Source organism: Symphodus melops (assembly GCF_947650265.1).
Source record: "Symphodus melops genome assembly, chromosome: 5".
In the NCBI taxonomy this organism is placed as follows: Eukaryota; Metazoa; Chordata; class Actinopteri; order Labriformes; family Labridae; genus Symphodus; species Symphodus melops.
The window spans coordinates 22,039,843-22,065,719 of record NC_136695.1 but is presented as its reverse complement, the minus strand read 5'-3'; the positions used below and the strand labels follow the sequence as shown (position 1 = coordinate 22,065,719).

General features: G+C 41.4%; 3 protein-coding genes across 6 annotated transcripts; all 3 read right to left on the bottom strand.

Moving 5' to 3' along the window:
* Positions 1-17: 17 nt before the first annotated feature.
* LOC306824004 (uncharacterized protein) lies at positions 18-1,732 on the bottom strand. The gene is made up of 3 exons (XM_079343962.1): positions 1,502-1,732; positions 806-1,125; positions 18-552 (listed from the first exon to the last, which is right to left on the bottom strand). The coding sequence occupies exons 1-3, from the start codon at positions 1,722-1,724 to the stop codon at positions 58-60; spliced, it is 1,038 nt and encodes a 345-aa protein (XP_079200088.1). The 5' UTR covers positions 1,725-1,732; the 3' UTR covers positions 18-57.
* kel (Kell metallo-endopeptidase (Kell blood group)) lies at positions 1,686-7,744 on the bottom strand. Of its 2 annotated transcripts, XM_079344129.1 has the most exons (18): positions 7,405-7,744; positions 6,072-6,327; positions 5,552-5,851; positions 5,319-5,440; positions 4,859-5,017; positions 4,699-4,770; positions 4,395-4,583; positions 4,144-4,304; positions 3,941-4,058; positions 3,766-3,861; positions 3,594-3,692; positions 3,433-3,510; positions 3,214-3,320; positions 3,044-3,133; positions 2,876-2,943; positions 2,589-2,749; positions 2,413-2,502; positions 1,686-2,327 (listed from the first exon to the last, which is right to left on the bottom strand). In XM_079344129.1, exons 1-18 carry the CDS (start codon positions 7,561-7,563, stop codon positions 2,181-2,183), a joined length of 2,472 nt encoding a protein of 823 aa, XP_079200255.1. In that variant the 5' UTR covers positions 7,564-7,744; the 3' UTR covers positions 1,686-2,180. The 2 variants fall into 2 exon arrangements, with proteins under 2 accessions (XP_079200255.1, XP_079200254.1); XM_079344128.1 differs by having other exon boundaries at positions 4,144-4,583.
* Positions 7,745-8,133: 389 nt separating this feature from the next.
* Positions 8,134-22,570, bottom strand: zyx (zyxin). Of its 3 annotated transcripts, none has more exons than XM_079343297.1 (10): positions 22,313-22,570; positions 16,074-16,309; positions 15,055-15,326; positions 14,271-14,366; positions 12,937-13,515; positions 12,409-12,550; positions 11,592-11,761; positions 10,951-11,129; positions 10,419-10,539; positions 8,134-10,339 (listed from the first exon to the last, which is right to left on the bottom strand). In XM_079343297.1, exons 2-10 carry the CDS (start codon positions 16,294-16,296, stop codon positions 10,226-10,228), a joined length of 1,896 nt encoding a protein of 631 aa, XP_079199423.1. In that variant the 5' UTR covers positions 16,297-16,309; positions 22,313-22,570; the 3' UTR covers positions 8,134-10,225. The 3 variants fall into 3 exon arrangements, with proteins under 3 accessions (XP_079199423.1, XP_079199422.1, XP_079199421.1); XM_079343296.1 differs by lacking the exon at positions 22,313-22,570 and adding an exon at positions 21,802-21,990; XM_079343295.1 differs by lacking the exon at positions 22,313-22,570 and adding an exon at positions 21,666-21,782.
* Between the last annotated feature and the right edge of the window lie 3,307 nt (positions 22,571-25,877).

Below are 25,877 nucleotides of genomic sequence, written 5' to 3'. Positions count from 1 at the left end.
AAGAAAAAACATTTCAGTTTGCTTGTCAGGTTGAAGTTTATTACAGCTCTACTAATTCTAGTTGTAGTAGTAAGTTGTCCTGGCAACACGACGTTTTGATGCGTTTTTTCTTAATCGTGTATTAGGGAGTCTTTTTCTTGTTTGTCGTCTCTTTGTTCGAGAAGATTTACAAGAAAGCCGATTGTGCCTTGGTCGACGTCTTCGAGCCCTTGTTGTCTTCCTTCGAGTCTTTTGAACTTGTGCTTTCCGGTTTGTCGCAGAGCCGCGTTTCTTCCCTGCTGGTTTTACAAGTTTTTTTGCTCTTGCTTTGAGGGTCTTTTTTCTTGGTTTTGGGGATTTGGCTGCCGGCTTACGGGTCTTGCCTTTCGGTTTGTGTGCTTTGGTTGCTGCTTTCTGAGCCTTTCCTTTATGTTTGGTAGTCCTCTTGGCTGACCCCTGTGATTTTTCTGTTCCTTTGAGGGATTTGCTAGCATTTTCATTCTGCTTCAGATCTCCTTTTGCTTTTATAGGTATCACACTGCCTGTCCTTGCTTGCTTTGCGTCGGTCTGTTTCTGATTTTATTAGAGAAATAAAGGATTAGATAATAATTTTGGATTAGTGTTTAAAGGAAAAACCTGTTGAGTTCCTACTAAAAAAAAGGTAAAAAAAAACGCTTTACATGAAGAACGCTGCTGCTGCTCTTAAAGTATTGAACCTTATATGTTCTCAACGTAAACCACATGACAAAGTGTTACACCTCGTTAATAAAGCCCGACTTTAGAGTAAAAAAATGTCAACAAATTATGAACACAAAGGATCTTTTACCTTGCAGTTGAGTCTGAATGATGCATTCCTTGTGGTTCGCACAAGTGTCTCATTGTTCACCAGCCTATTAGTCACCACGTTGACCTTCTTATTGTTTTTGGTGACATCGTACCCTCCTGCAGCCAGTGTGTGCTTGAGCTCTGCCATGGAGATGCCGCCTCTGTGTTTGCATTGTGAGACCACGCTGAGGATGAGCTGGGAGACGTGAGACGACTCAGGCTTTGCAGACTTTGTGTTGGATGCATTTTCATTTGCATTTGCATTTGCATTTGCATTTGTCTCTTTTTGAACCTGATGCTTAAACAGGCGAACAGGAGTCTCTGAAATGTCAATGAAGAAAAGACAGCATTTGACTGGCTGAATTTAAAAAAAAATATATAATCCTAGAATAATTATAAAACTTATAGTTTGATACAAATGCAATCGGTATAGTCCAGTCAGTGCTGTCTCTGTTTTAGTTCAGTTTTCCCTTTTTTGTTGTAATGTTAAAGGGTTGACAGAGTTTACAAGGTAGGCTAAACTCAGTAGATTGAGGGTGAATATATTTTAATTTTCACTTTTAATGAAAAAGCCACATGAAAAGAAAAAACAAGTTTCTTTTAAGCGTTTTGTCTATAGGTAATAATTTCTCTGATGCTTTGATTAGCTAGCTTAAGTTAGCTAATTGCTAACTAAAATAAATAAATGTGTACTCACTGGGCAGAGTTACTTTCCCCTTCACAGCGGACTCCTCCTCGTCCTTCTCTTGGACCTGGATGATGGCTCTCTTCAGAAGTCGGCCCAATCGTTTGGCTCCTGCTTTTCCGAGGCCTTTTCCAGTCGGGGTTTTAGGCGGTTTGAGAATTGGTTTTACAACCTTTAAGTTGAGATTTTCTCTGGCTTTAGGTTTGGCTGTGTTTGGCACGACTTTTTTCACCATTTTTGCTGTAAGCCTATTTCATATCTCAGAGAGAAATGTCGATACTGCTACCCAGCTAAATGTCGGAGAATGTAACTGCTAGTTAGAGCCTGGCTATTAATTGTTTTTGTTTAGCTTGAATCATAACATTAATTTAGTTGCTAGGTGACAGCTGTTCCAGGACAGTGAGACAAAACTTAACTAAAGGTGCATTGTAGAAAGTGAAATATGAAGTGAAAAAAAAAATGTTTTAAATGATTATTTTAATAACATGAGTAAGTTACATCTGTACATTATATAGCAACTCAAACAAACCATAGTAATATCCACAGATAAAAAGAAAGTCAGTGTTTTCTTGGTGTAACACTGAAAGTTCTCTTATTGTCCAGATCCCAAACATCTTTAACAGTGTGTAGCATTTCTATATTACAGGTCGAAAAAAAAAACTAAAACCTCCTGCTCTTCAGAGGGATGAATTCAGCATGTTTTTAAGGAGTGTTGCTGGGCTTTACTTGTGCATTGTAGCCTTGTAGGACACAGGTCAGATGTGGCACATATGACTGTAATGAAGAAGGAGGGGTCCAAGGGCATGAATTCACGGTACGGGTCTGTGTCACACTTAAGCTGTAAAAGAATACAATTAATAAATGCATTGGCTTAGAAGTGGAAATATGAGTGGACGGTATTGAAACTGGATAAAGCACTGTACCTGAGAAAAAGACGTGAGAAACAGACGAGTGTGTGATAGTCCAGAGATGGAGGTGTCACTCGGATGATTCTTTAGAGCCTGGTGATAAGCCTGAGGAAAGATTACGAGAGGATGTAGTAGATGCGAGTACTTTGCTTTATATACACAGAGAATAAAGCCTGAAGATGGCTGCTTACCTGCAATGCTATCTGCAGTGCAGAATACTGCACCCAGACCTCCTGCTGCTGCAACACTGACAGAGAAAGCCCCCCTCCTCTTTCTCCACGTTCTGCCACGTTGAGATAGTGAGCCCAAACACATTCGCCCACAGCGCGCACCGTCTCACTCCGAGAGTAAACTGCCACAACAGAGAGATTGATATGATAATGCAACAAATAACCTGTAGGTGTCGAGTGAAAAGCAGTGTAGAATGTAAGCTGCACAATAATTATTAAGATGGTAGGAAAATTCAAGCTTTTCTTACTGTCAGGTAGAAGCATATGGAGCATGTCTTTGGCCATAAGAAAACCTATAACACCATAATTCATCGCTCTGTTTAAAAATACAAAAACAAAACAGAACTTTAATGTTTAACAGTAGGTCTATTCTGATAAAAAATATTAACATCGCCCTAAAAGCATCGGTTCCATACCGAGGGTAGGTTGGATGATAGGCAGGAGGGACAAACATTCCCATTGGAAAGAGGAGCTCATCATCCAGGAGGAGTGGTGTGACGGACAGTCTAGAAGAAAACAAGAAGATATTAAATGTGTCTTGAAAACATTCATTCTCAACTTTAGGATTGGAAGCAGTATCACTTACATATCAGGCGCCTCTGTCTGCTGAGTTAAGAGCTGAGTCCGTCTGTTTTGCCACAGTGACAGTAGCTGGACATAGTTGGAGAAGAAGCTATTTTTCTTGACCATAACCTGGAAGCACACAGGTCGTACAGTCATTCTTAGTTTTCAGTTTAGGGGGTTTAGGGGGTTGAAGTAGGGTTAATAAAACATTTGCTATCGCCTACTGAGATCAGTGATGTACCTTAGAGAAAAGCAGGTCACGCTCAGCTTCCTTTGACTTCTCTTTTGTAGTCCAAAGTCTTGGTTTTAAAGACTGAACCTGGAGCAAGAATGACCTTTATTGATATCGAAACCAAACCTCTTTGAGACTTCAAAAAGAAAAGTACTGTGCGATGTCTTTACCTTGTGCATGACCTGCTGAAGAGTACGCTGATCTGTCCACTTCAGTTCATGTAGTTTGGATTTGAAGGCAGAAAATATGTTTTCAATCATCTCTTCTACCTGTTGGACACAAGTAACCTTGAATATGTTTGCTTTGAATCCCATAAATTTAAATCCAGTTGTTGCTACTTACCTCTCGGTGTGATGTCATTTGACTTAGTAGGTCTCGAAGAACTACGTCAAATCCTCTCTCTGTCTCTAACACACAGTATGTCCAGCGAGGAGCTACCTGGTGAAAAGCAAAACTCTTAACTTGTGGTTGTGAACTTTTGAAGAAATGGCAGAATACTGTATCTGAAACGTCTCACCTCCTCATTGTTACCCAGAGATACGGTCAATTTATTCCCTGTTTCATCAAACCTGGAGTCCAGAGCAGGCATCATTGTGTGCAGCAGATTGAGGACCATGTAAGTATGAAGCGGGCTGCTGCACGGGACAGAATTAAACTGCAGAAGGTCAAAAAAGTAGATGGGGACAGTAAAGTTGTGGTGTATTTGATCACTTACAGTACCTGGTGCTAAACTCGTGCCTGCTCAGCCAATGATGAATGATGCGGGACATTTGCACGATGTAGGGTAAGTTATGCAGAAGGACAAGTTCATTTTCTGTGAGAGGCAGTGGATGCAAAGCAGCTCGTAAGCAGCCCAACCAATCAATGGCAGGGGCTTGGCTCTGTTGGCAAATAAACACAAACAAATCAGTCATTAATGAGGATTCAGACATGATGTAGGTGTGTGGCGACGCATTCTCCTCCTCCAGCACCTGTAGCTGTTTGATGGTCATGCGCTGATGCAGCTGCCCTTTGGAGAGGCGATAGTGCAGCGGTGAGGAAGCCACAGCTAACTCAGAGGACAGAGAGATGAACATGCCCACGTGGATCATGATGCTGCTGGGTGGAGCCCCCAACAAAGCCAAGTGCCTCTGACAAGATGCCAAAAAGGGACGTAGCGTCTGGATGAGAGGAGACAGGAGAATGACAGAAGAATGCATTAGTGGGATGAATTGATATTGTAGCATTCACAAAACATATTTCCTCAATCAGTACAGGCCTGTCTAAGTCATTAACCTGAGTCCTCGCCTGTGACTTCTCCGTCTTGCTGTTCCATTCAATCGGGATCAACAGATCTGGCTGATCGATCTGTGGACACAGAGACATGAGTTAAAAATAACACAAAGCCAGCTTTGTTTTGGCAGTGCTCCCACCAGTTATGCTAATGGATACTCGCCTGTATGTATCTTTTGGTCGTCCCATGGACAGTTTCATTTGGGTCTCTGCCCACATAGAGGTTAAAGAATGGGAAGGTGCTGTAGTCCTTCATTAGCAAGCTCAGGGTGGAGTTAAAATCAGTCCGATTCCACTGACCTGATACTGCCCAGCCTCCCAGCTGCAAACAGAGCGAGATTGTGAAGGAATTAGCAGAAACAAAAGAACAGCCTCTGATATTAACATGAACAAAACAACTCAGTGTGTTCTTTATAAATTAAGCAAAACATTTCCAATCATCAGCAACAAAATGAAAGGTACTGATTCAAAAGGCTTTTATGTTACAAATAAAAATAACCAGCACGTGTTCACCATCACACATATTTGGTTATTTGCATTGAGCACAAGGTAGAGCTGGTGCTGCAGTAAACTGATTTAGATTGAGTGTTCTGCCCTCATTCAAGATCGTATATTTGGCTCACTTTCTGGATGAGCTTCAGGAAGGGCTCAGCTCCAGCTGTCTCTATGGATTTGGTGTCTAAACAGGAACGATAGAATCCTTTGGCCTTCTGCACTGCTGTACCGCCAGGTCTATCGTTTGATTCTTAAAATAGACGAAGAAAGCATAAATAAAAACACGTTATCATATACTTACATAAACTGAAAAATGACAGGATAAAGCTAGACAATGCACTTCCTGGTTGCATGCTCTTACCCAAAATCTCCCTGAGATATTGCAGCAGTTTAGTTTTCCTGTCATGCATTTTCTCCTCCCTCAGCCCTTTGTCTTGTACTGCTTTATTTCTTTCTCCTCTTTCTGGCCCAACAGTCTTCTCCTTCTGGTTCTGTGGATGTCCAGGGATGCCCTGACCTCTCTGTCTCCCCCCGCTGTCTGCTGAAAGTCTGTCAGGTCCGCATGTGAACGAGAAGTAATCACAGGGCTCTTTGAAGGGATCAGCAGACATAGACAGATTGGCAGAGGCCCTCTGACAGGCTTGGGAAAGACATGGGGTTTCTACAGGAAAGAGTGAGAGAAGAAATGTCTTTAAGATCGATGTAAATATGATTGTCCTTGTGGGGTTTTTTTGTACACTGCTATGTCAACAACCACACTGATTTCAAGCTATTGAAGCAAATTTGCACTTGAATTTGTGAGAGAAGAGGTGGGTGAAAAGGCAAATGTAAAAAAATGTGTTGCATCATGTTTTGGCATCATTATCATTCTGGAGGCTTACCAGTATATTCTCTCCTGTAGTACATAACTCCCAGAATGACAGCGCCTAAGGAGAACCCCAGAAGAAGGAGGAGCAGCCTCCACACTGACTTTGTTTGGCACTGGTGCTCTGAATGAGACTCAGACTGGAGCTGGATTCGTTGATCCCTCGGGGCCTGGGGGGGACCGTGGGTTGGGTCGGGTTGCTGAAACAGAGGTGGAGGCTGAAGCTGCCTCTCACCTTCTGGCTGTGATGATGGCTGGACTGATATTTCAAGCTGGATATAAGGAGGCAAAAGAAAAATGTGTCTTCATCAACATTCGGACAAAGGTTTTATCTGTATCATTGCACAAAAGTATTTCCTAAGAGAAAAGAATAAAGGAATATACAAGCTTGACCTTGATTCTCCAGGAGAAACACTTATACCAGCCTTTTGCAGATTTTACCGCCATTTCTGTTTTGTCAATTGTTTTCACCATAGAAAAAAACCTGCCAACGACTCCTCATCACAGGCGTCTCAGTTTACAGGCTCTGAGTAGTTTAACCAATCAGTGAACTCTACGTAGTGGTTTAATTTTAATTATCTGCTTCAATTTGACAAGAAAAACAAAGATTTAAGAAAAACCAGATGAAACAAATGTGTGACTGTTTTCTTACATTGACTTTTTTACCTGTCTTATATGTTATCTTGGCATGCCCTTGAGGGCCCAGATCCCCTGACAAGAACAACCAAGGAAGCATTTATTTTTAATCACAGCATATTTCCTCATTTGTGTCAATAACCAGTATAAAAGTCATCATTAATCTTAGGTTCACCAAATCAAGTTTCTTAGGCTAGACTTCAGCAAACACTTGATACTAGGCTAAGGAACAAACCAACCTTAACAACCCAAGCAAAACAGGAAACAATATTACAGACAACATAGAAGGACACAAGGATACAAAGTAACGCAGGAAACACTGAAGACTAGAACTAAATATAAATCAGAAAAAACTTACACAATGAAACATATTAGGGAAAAAAACCCCAAAAAAACAAAGGCAGGAAATCAAAACTAAATCATGACACATACTTCATGTTGAAATCCCGAGTATGTGAAAGCCACTTGTCTATGTCAGGTACATTTTCTTTTACTTAAAAATTTCAAAAGTTACAATTTTTGGCATCCAAATGTGAGCCCATTGCAGGCCTCACCAAACCACATTATTTGAATCATAACTATTTTCCCAGGGAACTTGTATGGCTCTGCGTCAGTTTCCAGCCACTAAAACAAACACATTAACCCTGTTTCCAAGTGAACGTAGTAAACACAGCCTCATAAACAACCGTTTGGGTTTGTGGAACAGATCCTACCTCAAGCTCAATTGGAATTTCACTCATTCTTGGTGTATGTGGAAGGCTTGCTCTGTGTTTCTCCAGCTTGTTGCATCCTCTGTCTTTCACATATGATGTTTCATGTTGTGCTCCCCCTCCGGCAGTCAAACAGATCTCAGCCCCCCTATCTTTTTTCATCACTCACTTCTCTCCTCATCTGACGCTGATAAAAACAACTCTGCAGGCCACATCTTACTTTCCTCAGCAGATAATCAAGCCCAGACTCCGGCAGTACTGTGGGACATGGTTGTGGTTTGTGATTCCAGGAGAAACGCTTTATTAAGACTCCTGTTTTTCTTCTTACTCTACTTCTCGTCTTCTCCTTCAAAAGCTTGGACAGGTGAGTTTTGTTTTTTTTGCTTGTACGTCTTGTAGGCTGCATTAAACGAGGTCAAGTACTTCCTGGAAAGGAAACCTTGTATGATGCACATGTACGCACGTCTGCTGGCGTCATTATCAGTGCAACATATGGCTGTTGACAACTGATAGAGCTCTTCTACGTCCTGTACGAGCGTAGCACATCGTCGACAGCCAGGGAGGACTCACATTTTTTGGATGTCATACTGAGACCAACCAGAGGCAAAATATGTTTGTGGAAAAAAAGACAAACTTCATGTGCAACTAAAATTCTAGAATGCCGACTGATTGGGGACATAAAACTCTATGAACTATGAAGTTGTACGCAGCACAGATGACAAACTAGGCAAATAGAATTAAGCATTTTATTTACGTTTATCTTTTGATACAGCCAAAGGGGAAGGGCTGAGGCTAAATTAGGTTTTTAAACATATACACATTCACACATATCAAACAGAAAATTATATTTAAAAAAAGTTACATGAAAAGACAAGGCAACTGCGTGTAATACAATGGGAAATATCGCACAACAAAACACCACTTAAGTGTGAAGGCATTGTCATAAGATCACAGAGTGATGTCAAAGGCAGGGCCATCAAGGTGAAGAAGTCGGTGCAAACAAAACACTTAAACTACAGGAAATGCCACTACCTACAAAGCTCGCATGCAATGCAGAGTAACTATTGCCATTTAAGTCTTTCTGGTGTTATACTCCACCAGGCTCAATACAAGCACAAGTTACAACTGCTTCTTGTTACGGAATGAATTTGTGTGGCTGCAAACCAGGCTCAACTCAAAAGGAACAGTGGAATATAACAGAGCAGAAGACCAAAATCGAGGTTAAACACGAGACCAAATAAATGAAGGCATCATCATGAAATACAGTACAGTAAGATAATATAATAGTATAAAACAGATATGAACAGGCAGGGTACAAAAGATGAATAGTGGTATTTACTGGAAAATGAGACAAGATGAGGAAGAAAAAGGTAGGCTCAAACATAATGTAATAAAAACGTACATGATTTACAGAACACTGAATCCCATTTTTTAACATCGCTCTTACCAACAGCTTTCTCATGTTTGGCCACTGTGTGATAACATCTGTTATGTAAAGCTCAGAACTAATAGCTCTACTGATACAACAATAGGGAGAGGTTATTTTAATACTTGTACAAAATAACCTTAATACCTAATGAAAAAAAAACAGGTCCTTTAATTCTTAAATTGAAAGCAAGATTTCCAGAAACTGCACATCAACAGATACAGTGATGTCTACAGAAGGTTTATGCTTAAACTGAATTGATCGTGTGTGGGAGCTTTACAGTCAAAGTGACAGCTAAAAGAGGGTTTTTTTATTTCACAAGGGAAGTGTGCAATGATCATGTTTTCAGTCATGCAGCTGACATTTACAACTTCACCTTTTTTAAAAGGTGTTTGGATCCCTGGAAGCCGCTGTGCTTGGCAAATGTGTGCTCAGTTTTTGTTCATTCTTTGTGCATCCAAAAATCATGCATCTAAAAATACATTGTTGAATCCTCTCTTAACTACTTTAGAGAAGAAAACGACTGGCTTTTGTTCTTATCGTGCCCTTAAACAGCATGTTTGATCATAAAAAGAGAGAAACGAGACATACATCGAGGCATGCCTGTAAATACACAGATTCACATCACAATTCAACTTGGAGCAACATTCACTGTTTTCTTCATGTTTGCAGTCAACATTTAGCCATAGAATACTTAAAATAGCTATCCGGGCAGATTGGCTGATATGAAGCACTTTATTTTGCTAAGAGAGCATCATAGCTGCTACCATGCTTACAGGCACAACAACTGCCAAAGTTAAACTCTTTTTTTTTCCACTGACAGCCAACCAGAGTGGTTAATCTGCAAAATGCTCAAATTGTAGGTCCCTGGTACTCGTCACCCTGTGGTAACTATCCGTCTCAGAGTAGTTACAACGCTCACAGGAGAGAGACCAGCCAGTGAATGTGCCGAGATCAATATATCAGTTTTGTTGCTACAAAATATTGAGGAGATAAAAAGAAAGGCAACTTTATATTCAGCAGACTGTTCTTTTGAACAAACTGTTTGTGTGCAAGTTTTGCTCTAAATTTTAGCGTAAACATGGAATTGGCACAAACACTAGGTTCTATTACACAAAGAGGGCTGGATGAGGGATAAGGGAGTGAGGGACTTGGAGTAAAAGTTGAGTGGAGCTGATTTCAATGCAGTACATTACTTCTGCACTGAAGTGAACAGAGACAGGGGGATACTACACTGAATCTGCATGCAAACTAATCTTTTCACACAGCACATTCACCCTCACGCCTGCACACATTTACTATATGAAGCCCTGTTGCAAAGGCAAAACTGCAGCTCAATGAATCCTGTGCTTTTTAAATTTGGTTCATAGTTAATCCGTGACTTGCTGCATCAGCCAGTCACTGTGCTGCTTGCTTGGCTCGCTGGGTATGGCACTTCATACACAGGATCCTACCATCCAGTGGATAGCAGCCATTTTCATCTGCCTCTATGGAGAGAGGACGAGCGCAATCCTGCAGAGCAGAAATACACGCGTTAACTCCCCGAAACACATCACTGACTTAAATTGTGTCTTTGTCGTTTGTCTCTTACCTCACAACGGTAACACTTGAGGTGAAAGTTCTTGTCAAGAGCCACCACTCTAACCGTCTCCTCGCTGCCCGGCGCTGGAATGATGGGTTCATTACAGCTCACACACAGAGGGGAGAAACGCCTAGGACACACAGGTACAACCATGAATGTTTGCCCATGGCTTTCTGATACAATCTAGCTGCTAGCCCAAAAAGCAAAGTATTCCAATAAACAGTTTATTAAATTAGCCTGTCAACTAGTGATCTTTAGGATTCGTCACATTTCTAAAAGCCAATTTGTACGGACAGATCAGCAAATGACCAGCATGAGAGGGAGAAACGAGTTCTCGTTCATCCAAATCCATTCGTGAAGAAGTTGATTTATCAATATTTTACTCAAATGTATCCCGTAAACATGTTTGTGCAGCTAATGCTTCCCTGTGCTTGAGCATTTATTCAGGTTTAAAGTCAGGGAGCTTCATGGTGAGGACATGTTGTCCAGTGAAAATAAAGAGATGTTACATTTATTTTGGACTTTTCCTTCCAGTAGCTACCTGTGGTAATCCTGGACACAATAAGGGTTATTGTTGTCATCGGTTATGAAGGGCGCCCCCTCTAGTACACAGGAGCAGGTGCTGCAGCGGAAACAGTGGGCGTGGAAACACTGGCCCACCGCCTTCAGCACACGGTCGGTTATCTTCTCCCCACATCGGGAACACACCGCCAGGGAACTCTGATGAGCAGAATCAACAGAACATGTAACAACGATATGAACGTTTTTCACAACCTGGGTGCACACTGGGGGAGGCTATATTAGCTGTGTAGATCTTGTTCAGCACATTTTTAAATATTATGCACTGAACACTTCTTAGTGTTGGTGGTTACTCATCAGTATGTGGACCGAGGTGTGCAGTTTTTCCTAGCTCTTGATTAAATATATGAAATTAAACACACAAATCTTTTGAGATGGAGGTTGTGTTGAAGGCCAAAAATGATATAGGGCACCCCACTGATCACACACTGTGTGTGTGTGTGTGTGTGTGTGTGTGTGTGTGTGTGTGTGTGTGTGTGTGTGTGTGTGTTCTTAGTACTGTTAAGTAGTACTGTTAAGTACTAAGTGCTTAAAATAAATGAAAACATAAATCATAAATGTATATTGTATGTGCATGCCTGTCGACTGTGTGCATCTCCTCACCACATAGCAGTCCTCACACTGAGGCGCTCCGTCCCTGTCATAGAACTGCATGCCCTGCAGGGGGCGATGACAGCAAACGCAACAGAAGCAGTTGGAGTGGAAGAGCTTATCCATGGCTCTAACTGCTGGCTGTGTTCGAGACAGGGCTTCGCCACATTTCCCACAGACCTCTTCAGTGGTTAAAGGGAGAGGGAGTTGAGGAGGAAGACAGGGAGAAAGAAAGTAAACAACAGATTACTCATTCATTATCAAATCGTCCTATTTAGCTTTGCTTGTGTGTACTACAGTACACACAAGCTGTACACTACAGTACAGTACTACTTGAATTTCCCTCGGGATCAATAAAGTATCTATCTATCTATCTATCTATCTATCTATCTATCTATCTATCTATCTATCTATCTATCTATCTACAGTGTCTTCCATTAAGGAGGATGAAAATTATTTGAAGTCAGAAACACAGATACTAAACCCTTATGGATAAACTCTGATATACAGACACATTATGTTATGTATATTTATGTTTGGCACACTTACTGTATCTTAAATGTCTACAAGGTTGTATTTGTTAGCAAAGAGCAGATTAGATACCTCTGCAGTTAAAACAAATCCATCAGGAATAAATAAGAACCTGAAAGACCTCAACTGTAGAATATAAGAATGAACAATGAAAAGATTTAGCATCTAATCATGAATCATTTTCAGGCAGCAAGTAAACTTTTGATCAATCCCTTTCCTTTCTTGTTTTGTGAAGAATATTACATCATCTCTCTCTCTGTGTGTGTGTGTGTGTGTGTGTGTATGTGTGTATATGAACCTGTGGGAGGGGAGGTGATGACGGGTGCATGTGTGTCCATGTCTTTTATGAAGTCCTTTGTCATTCTCTCGAGCTCCTCCACTTCCCTCATGTTCAGAGGAACACCTCCACCAGGGATGGGGATTGGTCCAGGCGGGGAGGGCTGCATGGACACACACACACACACACACACACACACACACACACACACACACACACACACACACACACACACACACACACACACACACACACACACACACACACACACACACACACACACACACACACACACACACACACACACACACACACACACACACACACACACACACACACACACACACACACACACACCCATAAGTACAAACATATACATTATTAACATAGTTCCAAACAACATGCAGAGCACGCACACTCTCAGGACACGTCCAGAAATGCATGATTCTGTAATGTTGACTTTGATTTAGAGTTTATGTATACACTATGTCCTTATTCTGTACATTCTTAAAAGAACTAAAAAATAAAAAAAAAGCTAAATACACGTACTGTTGTTGAAGGAGGAGTTTTCATGGGCTGGCTAAAAGAGGAGGGGGGAGATACTATCGTCTTGGGCTGAGCAGGAGGAGGCACAGCAGCAGGATGGTTTTGGTTTGCATTCACCTGACCAACAAAAGGAGAACTCTTTATCTGATTAAAGGCCGGAGCAGCCGCCGTATTGTTTGGTTGAGCAGGAGGTGCGGCGGGCGGAGCTGTGGGAACTGGAGGGAAAGAGCTGGCGGCAGAGGGAGGAGCTGGTCTTGGTGTACCAGTGACTGGGGTTGTGGACTGGTTCAGGTTCTGGTTCAGTTTTTGTGCCAGAGAGGCGGATGATGTCGTCGTTCTGCCCCCGAAACCCGACTTGGGAGCCACGGCCGGAGCCTTGGGGAACGTCTGAGCGGCGGCGTTTGGTCCAGAGTTGTGATTGGCTTGTCGGTTCGTTCTGGCTTTCAGTTCTTCTGCCCAGGGTGCTGGAGGTGGGCGGTCTGCCATTTCAGGGGGTGGGAGGAAGGAAAGTACTGGTTTAGGAGCAGTTGGCGGAGGAGCTGAAGGCTTGGGTGCTGGTGCTGAAGAATACTGGCTGGGTTTCTGCAATTCAAACATCAACAATAAATTAACTTTAGAGTCGATACACACATTCAGACAGTTCAGCGTCATAAACCACCCACTAACCAAACACTATGACTGAACACGGGGAGCTTGATGCACTGCACGCCAAGGTGCTACAAACGGACACTTTTATTATATCCACTGATTTGTTTTAAATCAAAGTTCTCCACTGCAAACTTCTCAAAAGTGCTTCATCTTCCTGACGTTTATTTTGCTGTTTTGAGCCAACATTATTCTGCCCTGATCCAGTTCCTCCCAGTTGGATTACGCTCTCCATTTATGGCCCTCTCACTGGTTCTCTGGCAGCACACTTTGGCTTAATCACACTCTCATGCTCTTCGCTCGGGTCGGTGTGCATCACTCTCTCTTTTCGCTCAGAGCGTCTCCTCGCGCAGTGTGAATCACACGCTACCTGACTTTTTGTTTTCTTTCCCTTGTGCTGTATGCGCACTTCACTTATCAGCGAGACTTCAACCTGAACGGATGAACAGAGAGACTGAACTGAACTGATACCTCTCGAAACTGTTTCCCCTGCCATACCGAGATTGTCTTTTATTCTTCAATCCTCTCTCTATGTGGTTCATTCTCTTTTTCTAAAGTGACGATTCCTTTGAATCAAAGCCGGCTGTCTTTTTTTTCTTCTTGTCTTTTTGCCAGCTTGTATATCTATCCGTTTTCCAAATGTCTTATATTTGTCCTTTAAAGTGCATTTCACAACCCTCTGTGCCCTGTACCTTGGGGTTGAAAGGTCCCCTGGTCTCCATCTCAGACAACAAGTCGGTTAGAGAGTCGAGCTGTCGATCAAAGCTCGTCTGCTTCTGCATCAGTCTCTGGCAAACACAAGGGAGGTGGACACTGTCATTTCAAGCACGATTATTTACACAAAGAAACGACAAACAAGTAAAAGGTGATGAAAGGGGGACGAAGTGATGAAGACTATTTACAGGCTGTGTGTGACAGAAGCTTTAAGGTGGACTGTTACTTTTGTTGGGGAGTTAGTCTGAGTGAATTCATTTAAGATGAAAATAACTTTTACCCATTGGATTAAAGATACGGATTAGTCAATTAAAGTATAAGCTTATTGATCCCTCAAACATGCAGTAAATTGTTGTTTGCCACTCTATGTAACATTTTACTTTTAAGCGGTGGCTTCCAATGTCTGTTTTCTCTTTTACATTTGTTGCCTTTGTTGCTTGTCAAACAAGCTGCGAGCAGTAACGTCTATAGCTCTACAATAAACCTTTAGTTGCAGTTACATTAATGAATTCCAATCCTGTTAGAAGCATGAAACTGAGTCATTTAGCCCAGACAAATGCTATTATCATTTGTGGGAAAAAAAACATGTCTAAAGACAGTATTTCCTGCCAACTCTCCATGGACACACGATGATCCCACAACAATGGCCCCCAGTGTTCCTGACTGATTATCAAATTAAAGTTAAACACAGTGTAGCGAAGAGACATGCAGACAGTCAGAGCAATATGATCCTGACATTGTAATGAAACCGTCGTAGCTTACCTGTGGGTTGGCAGCGGCACTGGGAGCACTGGTACTGGAAGCAGGTACAGGTGGAGGTGGAGGGGGCGGAGGGGGAGGGGGAGGGGGAGAGGGAGAGGTGGGTGGACAGGCACTCTCCTCAGGGGGAGCCGGGAGAGGCAGGTCATCAGCTACTGGAGGTGGAGCCGGGAAGGCGGGAGGGGGTGCGTCAGAGGAAGAGGGTATGGGTTGGCATTCAGGGGGAGGGGCTGGCAAGTCATCATCCAGTGGTGGAGGGGGAGGGGGAGGAAACTCTGACAGAAATGAGGAGGGTTGATTGGTTAGAAGCCATAACTTGACAATCATCTCGTTCTATTCATCAGATTGAATTATTGTGGTCAGTCACTTCACGACTAGTTGACTGGAAAACAAACAAACCCTACAATAAGAGCAACAGGCAGAACACTGAGGGGAAACTTGAGCAGTTGGTGATTCACTTAATGACCTCAAGATGTTGCATTGACAGCTTCTGACCAGATTATGTCTATTGGAAATGGGAGTTAAAGAGTAGAGCCAAGTCCTGTGTGCAAGATGTGGATGTGCCTATCTGCGCTGAAGTGCTGTTGCCTCAAAGCAAGAAGGCTTCTGGTTCAGCTATCCATCGGACAAGTCATTTCTCGCTGGCGTTGGTATGTCCTCCCCAAACATGCATTGGTTCCCTGGAGGTTCTCCTCCTTCCTCATACAGTACAAAGACATGCTCGCTAGGTTAACAGGCATCTCTTGACTGGTGGTTTGTCTCTGTGCGTCAGTCCTTTGATCGACTGGCGACAAGTCCTGGGTGAGCCCACGCCCGATGACGGCTTGGATCTAAAAACCCTGGATTATTACCACTAACTATCCGTGTGTGAACTGGAGCACATTGAGATAACAAGATGCATCTGAAGCTGTGCATGCTTACACTTTAAAACAGCCGGACTGGGGATGTGGGAGGGCGGAGGGCAGATAAAACTAAAGACAGTCACAAAAAGGTTCAGCAAATAGCATAAATAATGCAAATACCATCGAGGAGCGAAGGAGGCGGCGGAGGAAGATCCCCTACTCGACCAATCACACCTGTGCCAACTGGTGTCGGTGACGGAGCTGAGGGAGGAGTCAGACTTTTGGGCCGGGGCGGTGCCACAGAGGCAAACTTTTTTGGCTGGTTGTAAAAGGATGGAGTGGTGACCTTGAAGTTTATGGAGGACGTCACCATGAAAGGCTTGCTGCTGCTTGAGTCTTCCATTTTGATTGTTTCTCTGTGAATGAAAAAGAGACATAGGCCCCAGTTAGACACAGCACAGGATCAGACTTATCTGTTGTTTCACAAAAAGGTGGAAAAGTGCTTGTAGTGATGTTCAAACGACTCCAGACCCAGGAGCCTCGCTCTCCTCTTACACCCAATGAACTGAAACAGTCATCAGCTGACTCGTGTCAAAGGCCTCGCATTCCTTGGCAGTGTTCGCATGTCGGCTCTTTTGCTGGAGAATCAGTCGGGATGACACATCAGTAAAACATTTTGTTTGGTCGCAGTTCCAACTACACACTAATTGTATCCAGAGAAACACTTAGGGGCCTTTACACTGAACAGCTTTACTTCATCCCAAACTATATTTCATATTACATGACAATGTTTGATTATATTATACTTATTGATGCAAAACTAAACAGCAGCCAAAAAAAAATAAAAATACAAACAGTGCGACTGAGCGTGGGAGAACTCAAAATACAAAAATACATTTCCTAAAGTTGCAGTTTGAATAATTCAATCTGTTCTTTTTATTGCTGATCATTTCCAGTTATTACAAAACTCTGACTACTTTTAAACCGCCAGGACAATGCAGTGCATGTAGATTTCATATTGTCCATTTTAGAAAGGAACACAGCTGCTAAGACTCCAGAAGTCCTTGTGAAGTCATTAAAAGTTGAGTTTATTGTCGCTTCACAGTGTCTTCAAATGTACTTCTATTTCTGGATGAAGGGAAATGTCCTGAAAAGAAAATAACCAGCAGGCATCCAACAAATCCAGTGTGGCTGCTTAAATACAAAAGCTCTGGCAAACGGTCTCCAGTGGAATGACAGAAAAGTGTGTGAAAATGTCTGCAGGCCATGTATACAGAGCTGACAGAGCAGACGCAGTGGCAGCTCCGAGATGCCAGAGACTATTTACAAGATGTATAACACATGGCTGTTTACGGGGACGTAAAACAAGAGGAGGGAAAATCCTTCCCGGAGGAAGACTTTGTGAATCGGGGCCGAGAGAAACGATCATAACACTTCCATGAGAGGTGCGTCAAGAAAACGCTCAAATATTTACCTCACACATGCTCGTGGTTAAACAAATGTTGATGTTCTCGATGGAGATTCGAGGCAGAGTCAGAAGTCCAAACACTTTTCCCTGAAGGCCATCGGCCTGAAACGCGACCTTTTCTCCAAAACGCATGTACTGCTGATCCACTCCGCCAACACACACAGCTTTAAAAACCCCAATAATACCACTATAACTATATTATAGAACAAATACAGTCTTTACCGTGATGACGAGAGATAGGAATACAGCCTGGAAATGAACGTGACACAGGTGGTCAATTTAAAAATCAACTATTCGTAGTCTTTTGTCTTTGCCTTTTCAAGTCACACATCCAAAGACAGAAAACGCCGAGTGGTTGTCAGCTGGGATAAAAGACACTTCAAAATGAAGTCTCACCACAGCTTGGTGATGAAATCTTTTCGACCTTGATAAAGAAAAGCGCTCAGGGTTTCAACCTGGTTGCTCTTTGTTGGGACAAACAGGCAGCGCATCAAGTTCTGACAGGACAAAAAAGCCTTTGAGCCGATGAAAGTATCTCTGGTGTTTATCACGTACGCAGCTTCTCCCATGACTGGAAGTGTAACGTTTTCACTTCTGCTTTTTGCATCAGTGTCCTTCCTATCTCGAGCCCTTCAAACCACATATGTATAAGGCTGGGCTCTACTGCATGTGAACACTGATTTATTGAGTCACTGGACAGTCAAAGTCACCAATCATGACATGTTCAAATTGTTGGCAACTCATAATCGTATCCCTACAAAGACCTTCAATTGTGTCAATAGTTATCTGATAGATGTATAGATTTAACTCTTTCATCATGTCATTAGATCAGACATAGACGCCAATCTTCACCAGCAGCCAGTTTGCTGTTTTTCTTTCATGTTCACTCTCGACCTTCCTCGGTGCACTGAGGCAGCGCGGGGTGCGTTGGACTCGCCTCGAAGCAGAAATATTATGGTAGCTTTCTTTCTCGTAGATTATTTTAACACAATGTATTGAGCTTTTTAATGACAAACAATAAATCAGACACGTTCAAATAATAGTCCACAGCAACTTGCAGCAGATCCTGAAATAAGCCGCCTTTTTAAAAAAAAAAAAAAAAAAAAAAAATATATATATATATATATATATATAAATGTGTATCAGAAATCAGTTTGAATTAAAAATGAGTTTTGATTCAAATCATGACCCCGAGAATTCAAACTGAATCGTGAGATATTAAAAGATGTACACTCCTAATGAGACTGTATGTTTTCCATATCTTTTAGATTAAAGGTGTTTTAATAGTTATAATTTCCTAATCTAAATGAAAGTTTGACAGGAGGAAAATAGACTAAAGCAACACATCTGACCGTCAGAATTAGAAAAAAATAAAACTAAATAATAGCGTAAGATTACCTCTCCCATGTCACTGAGCTCCAAAACAGAAAAGATCAGCCAACAGAAAAAGCTCTGCTTCACTTTCCCACTTAAATAATTCAGAAAACTGCTGCATGCATCAATAAAGGAAAGAATGGTGCAGCTCTAAAGGACGTGCCAACTGCTCTGGCTGCAAACTTTCTGCAGGCAATTTTGAGGGATCACTTTGCACCAACAGAAAAATGAAATAACAAGAGAAGGTTATTTCAAGTGTCTTAGCGAAACGTTGGCCCATCAAAACACCAGTAATCAAGAGTCCTTCAGGATGAAAGGACACGTCATGAAAAACAGAGTGACAGTTTACTGTCAGGATGAAGCTCTTATCAGACGTCTGATTATTAACAGAGAGCCCAACATGAGCACTAAGGGCTTCATCAACAGGAGCACGTGACAAGGATGGCTACGACTGTGATCGAGTCCTTTCATTGAGCTACTTAAGGTGCATTGTTTCAAAAGGGGACAATATGCAATAGTCCTCTCAATTATTCAACGGAGATGATAAGTTGTGATCAGGTTGCATCTGTTCCTCGATGCGGTCCTGAGGGATTTACTACGATGAGATCAGCTCTCCACTCAGCTTCACAAGTCCTGCAGCAAACGTATCCTGAAACCTGATCCTCGCTGTGAGAGACCCTCAGCTGAGGTACGTATTTGGCACTTCAACTCAATGACATCACCTTTTTTTCCTATCTCCATGCATTTAGCCTTTCTTTCTATGCATTTTCCTCTTGTCTTTTTTCCTCTTTTTTTTTTATTTATTCCATAAATGAGGGTTAAGTACTTCTAGTAAGCTCTGACTTGCTCTCTGATGTATCGACGCCGTGTGTTTTGTGGAAGTTTAAAAACGCTCGTTTGCTTTCCTCCACTTCTCCTCATTCATCTCTCACCCACCGCATGAACTCGGTGACATCACTCTGGGTTGCAGACTGCAGTTAATCATTTTCTACACTACAGTTTTGATGGATGGCATTGTGTAGCCTTTTAGATACAGGCCTAGAATAAACCCATACTTTTCTCTTCTTCTTCTGCAGCAGCAGCTCTTTAGTGCGCACAACCGGGTTGTTTCCATGCAGCCTTATCAGCCACACGCTGTAGTCGCGCGCAGGAAAGAAGGCGAAAGGGATATACAAACTAGCATGACCACGAACTTGAGATAGAGTTCCTCTAATAAGGAGATAAGAAGCTAACTTTGTGTTTTTCTCAGTGTTAAAGTTTCATAAATAACACACGCTTTCCACAGACTGTAAAATGATGGAAGTGATGAAGAGGACTTCACAACCCCTTTCAAAGGAAAACTGCTTAACTCAGCAGTGGCTCATTACTTTGTGGTTATGGTGGAACTCAACCAGGTTTATATACTCTGCTACCATTTTAATAAGGTCAAATGGAAGTAAAACAGCATGATGCGTCTCACTTAACAACAGTCTTTGTATTTGTCCTAATTTTCGATGAATTATTTTTCAAGCACAACTTCACAAATCCCATGATGGTAAATACTTCATATCAGTACAAGCTGCTTATTTCTTTGCCTTTCTACATTAAATAAAAATCTAATTAAAACATTAATGATGAGATGGTGCGGGTATTGTCCAAATAACCTTAAAAGAGCCAGAAAATCCTGAGAGTACTTCTTCCATGTTTGGCCAGTTATTGGATCAGTAACCAGTTTGTTGTTGATGAAACTCTCCATTGTTCTGATGTTAATAGCACACCCAGTTTCTGGGAAAGCGTGTCTAGGCCGGGGGTCACTAATGCGGGAACAAACAACCCAATCTTACAGGTCAGTGGACATGCATTGAGCACCAGCTCCCTCTCAGACTACAGAAGATTAACAGCCAACATTCAAACCAAACAACAAAATGTGCTTGACAGTAGAATGACATTAGCCAAACTAGAATCACAAGACAGCAGAGACTAAATCAAAGAGCTAGACATGTAGTGATGTGGGGCAAAGAGATGCCTCAAAATAGCTTGTTTGACTTGACTCGTGGAGGCTACACTTAGGGAGGATTCCTCCCCACCCCAGTCATTTGTAGATCTCCATTCTCAGTCACAGATTTCAATTTGCCTCCCAAGTTAAGAGAGGCGTCAGTGACTAATCCCCCCCAGTCTTTTCCAACAGAAGCACCACATTAAATCAAACCAGAGCTTTATTCTGCAAGTTACTCCTAAACACAGCTAACTGTAGTCTTGGCTTGAGGCTACCCTTTTATCTAGCTGATTAAAAGGCATCACAGAGAGGAAAGGCACAAACACTTGTAATAACAGTGTTTTCACCTTCCTCAAATTGCAAAAAAAGAAGAAATAAATAAAAGTCATGTATCCTCCAAGCATCCCTTATTGGTGCACAGGGCCGATAGCAGCCTTTCATACATGATACATGAGACTAAACTAGGTTAATGGGCCATTCTAGGTTGAAGACGTTTGAAAGGGTCATACACCATTTTACACCACAACACACGAGTAAAACACGCGAAATGAAAACACATTTGGCTATTTACACGGTGCTGTCTTCATGTTTGCAGTCGATGGGGGTAGCCTGCTATCTGGAAAAAAACAAAGGTACCCCACCTTGGTGCTTCACCCACTTTGACAGGTGAGCAGTCACAAGCATGACAAATAAAACACGGACATCTAGGTTAATTTAACACACAACCCTTGCTCTTCCCCCAAGGAGGTAGCCTGAGGTCTTTAGACTAAAGCTAGGCATTAAAACAGGTGATTTAGTTTAGCTTTAGAGCTCAAACACGTCCATGTAAACAACACGTTTAACTCCATGAGACGTTCAATGACCCTCGAGAAGCCAGACAAGTGTCCAGGTTAAATGAGGTTACTAGATTTAGCTTCGTATTTTCAGCATTTCTAAGCTTATAAACGACACTTACTGTCACTGAATGATCACCTGTGATGAGCTGTCCCTCGTGTGATTCACCTTAACGTAATGTTAGCTTCACGGGTAAACTAATACACACCCCTTACAATGATACACGCTAACACCGCCCCGTTTTTTTATCGTCTTACCTCACACAGCAACCATCACGACCTCTCTTAACTATGCAGTCACCGGGTTTAATGTGTGTGGGGTTTTTTATTATTATATTATCCTCTTAAATCCCAGCTACCTAGCTAGCTGGGTAACTTTCCAGCTGGACTTCCTGTTTGAGCTTCCGCATACTTGATGAGTCTTTATCGTCGGTATACATCAGCAGCTCCTGTGTGCTCACTGAGATTTGTTCATTTTAATTTGAACGATCATTTAACCAGAGTACCAAACACTGGACAACACCCACCGAGAGAGAGAGGTACTTTTTCAGTGTGCTTTTTTAATGTGCTTTAAAACACAACCATATGAGATCATTAGCCTTGTCACATTACATGTAGTCCCCCCTCTCTCACTGAGTCATCTGTGCTATCTCGATACTTGCATTGAGCAAAGGTTTTACCTTATTAGGTAACATTTACCATTCTGCCATCCACCCAAAATAAATGACATGTTCCAACTAGTATAAAAAAAACAAGCACAGTAACTTACCCTGTTGATGCAGTTGTAATGAGGATCTCCTCTTTGCTTCCCCTTTCTTTTGTTCTTCTTTTTTCCTCTTTGGTCCAGGCTGAGTAAGAGTTGACTGTACTGGTAACTTCTCTTTTCCCCTCTCCAGTTATTAGACCCTCCCCCTGTGCTTTTCAGTCTGGAAAAGGAATGACACCATCCTTCCCAACAAGTTCTTTCTCGTTTGACTTTGGCTCAGGACTTATGTATTACTATGTAAACAGCACCCTTCTCTCTCTCTCTCTCCCTCTCTCTCTCTCTCTCTCTCGTATTCATAGTTCTCTCTCTCTCTCTCTCTCTGTGTGTGTGTGTGTGTGTGTGTGTGTGTGTGTGTGTGTGTGTGTGTTCATAAACTGTCCAGTAAAACCCCTCCTCCTCCTCGCTCTTTTTTTTTCTCTCTGGATTCTTGCAGCATTCTTCAATCAATGACATCAACCCTGTAGCCTCTCCTTGTAAGGTCAGACGGAGGGAATGAGGGAGCAAGAGGGAGGGAGAGATAATGGGGCCAGAGGCTTGATTAGACACAGACACTTAAAGTGTGCAAGGGTTTTAAACACGAGGAGATTCAACAGGCTTAAGAAAGTTCGTTCAAACAACTTGGGGCCGTGGAGTTGGCAGATTTTCTTTCAGTTTGATATGCTGTTGGAAAAATGTACCTTGCCTCAACAGGCAAAGCGGACGAACAGATCATAGAGTCAGTATTGTGTCTACAGTGGCAAAGTGTGCCACCACATCTTTGGTTTTTTTTTAACGAAGACAGTAACCATGCAAAGGCTCAGACTGCTTTTCTGTAGACGACTATACGAGATTACAGAAAAGAAACATGTCATTGCTCCTTGTCTCTGCTTGCTTTATTTGCTCATCCTGACTTTAAGCATCTGATCGTTCAAGGACTTATGTGTAATGGCTCCTCCCATCCTGCACATCGGCCCAGTTTATTTGTTCACTCAATTCAATCTTATAACACTTCTACATGTCATTATTTGAACAATAAGTGACACTTTTATTCACATTTTATTTATTTTGACAAACTTATTTCATTGTCATTATTATCAACATCTTCATATTAACAGTTTATAACAGGAAAAATGCCACCAAAGTCAGACGGTTTCACGTCTTTTTTCATACAAGTGTAAACAAGATTTGTGCTTCTATGGGAGTCAGTGACAGTTGTTGCTGCTTACTGTTTGTATGCAAAGCTAGCATAATGCAATGCGATGTCAGGTTTAAAGCTTTATGTAACCTTACATATAATACCAACTATAACACTATTATTATTCTATTAGTACTATTAGTTATGATAACAAAAAATGGCGGAATCGGATTGGAACTGAACTGAAAAACGTGGATCATTGTATCTCTAACTTCAGGTTGAGTCACAGCAGAGTTGCACTTAAAATTAGTTGTGAAACTTTTCACTGCAATAAATGATTCTGAGAGACAGAGACACAGTAGCAGCAGAAAAGTAAATTATGCATGTTATGTTAATGTAGGCTATATTGTGATGGTATTACGCCACAATATCAGAAAGATATCAAGTATTTGCAGTAAGAAAACAATAAGCTTTCTTTTGAAAGTTTCACTATAAGCAATTGCTGTTAATTTATGGCCAAGTTTCAACATTAAAATACTGTTTTGATCTAAAACAGTTAAGAACTGTAGTTAGCAATGCATTGTGATGCTCACCTTGAGGCAAAGTGACAAAGGCCATACACAGTATTATGTTTTAAATTACAGGACACTACAGTGTTTATTTTAAAAAGAAAGTTTTTGCTATAAAAAAAAACAACAACTTGAATTTCCCTCGGGATCAATAAAGTATCTATCTATCTATCTATCTATCTATCTATCTATCTATCTATCTATCTATCTATCTATCTATCTATCTATCTATCTATCTATCTATCTATCTATCTATCTATCTATCTATCTATCTATCTATCTATCTATCTATCTATCTATCTATCTATGTATATACACACACACATACATATATACATAACTGTATATACATATGGTTATATATATTATTATGTTATGTTATTATGTTATATATACATATATATATATATTATATATATTATATATTATATATATATAATATATATAACCAAACTATACCGATCCGTACCGGACTGCTGTGTGGAAACGGGGCTTAAGGTGGCTATGTGAATGACAGCTGAGAGGTGCTCATCATTGATAGAGGATCTGTGTTTTGTTTAACTTCATCACTTGAGAATGTCTGTTCAGATACTGTCGGATAAAAGTTGTCTGTTTTACCCTTTTTCAGAATGTTGTAAATAGAAATCTGACTCCTTTAAATAATTACCTTGAATCTCTCTTTGCATTCATTTGATGGGATGAGAGGAATGACTGGAGGCGTCTCTTTCAGGTTTATTAACCTGATGAGTTACAAGTACAAGAATACAAGTTACAGAGTCTCTGGGTTCAACACTACGTGTCCCTGATGACAGACAGATTCCTGGTCAGTTCGTGAAGTCTGAGCCCCGACTATCTTTCCCTGAACCCTTTTATACATTAGACAGAGAATATATAACCAAATAATTCATTCAAGAATGTGAGGTTTCCTTCCTCCGATTGGGGCAACTTCCAAATGATGCGTTTCCTGATGTTTGGTTCCCCTTCTCTCATTGGTGCATCATACTCCCGAATCCTTTCTCCAATCTGTAGGGGAAGACACTTCCTACCTGTTTCTTATCATAACCTGATATCTAGTCTCGTAACTAATTCCTATTAAGGAGAAGACCACTTAAGTGAATAACTATTAAGGCTCACTCAACCTATATAAAAGTAGGTGAGTGATTAACTGTTCAGGGCTTTAAACTAAACCTATGTTTGAATTGGTGAGTGATTGGCGGTGAAGGGCCACATCAAACCTGTTGGAATGAGAAATCACTCCTGCAAGCCCTCTTCAAACAAACATGTTTATATACTGCAAAGTCAGACATTTTTATGAACACACACAAACCAAGAATAAAACATGATAGAATAGCTGGTATGATATTAACGTAAGCAAAAATCATTCATACTGCGGATATCAAACCATTCCTTTGGACCGGGTGTTGAAATCAGATTTGTTCAACAACACTTTATTGAAGTGAACACATTGAGTATAAGCAGAGAGAGGCCTATTATTCTATCAATACGTAGTTAGATCCAAAGAGGAAATCTTCTAAAAATTATTATAGTCATAGTGGGCCGCTTTGTCCTTCAGCTGAAGCTCCAAGTTTTCAACGATGTCCTCAACCCGCCTCGTTACAGTGCGTCAGGAAAGTGGCACGTTGTCAAGTGCTCCTTTTTCTCCATCAGCGCAACAGAGTCCAATAAACACTCCTTAATAAATCTCCCCTCAGAAAACGTCTTACTTTTTCTGGCAACTCGTCCTGACGGCTGCATCTTTGAATGAAGCGAATACACACTTTTCCAACTGATCATAATATCTAAACTGTTAAAAAGAAACTAAAAAGGACTGAATATTTGTATGTAATATTATTATTTATCTTTTTTTTCTCTTCAAATGTTGGCA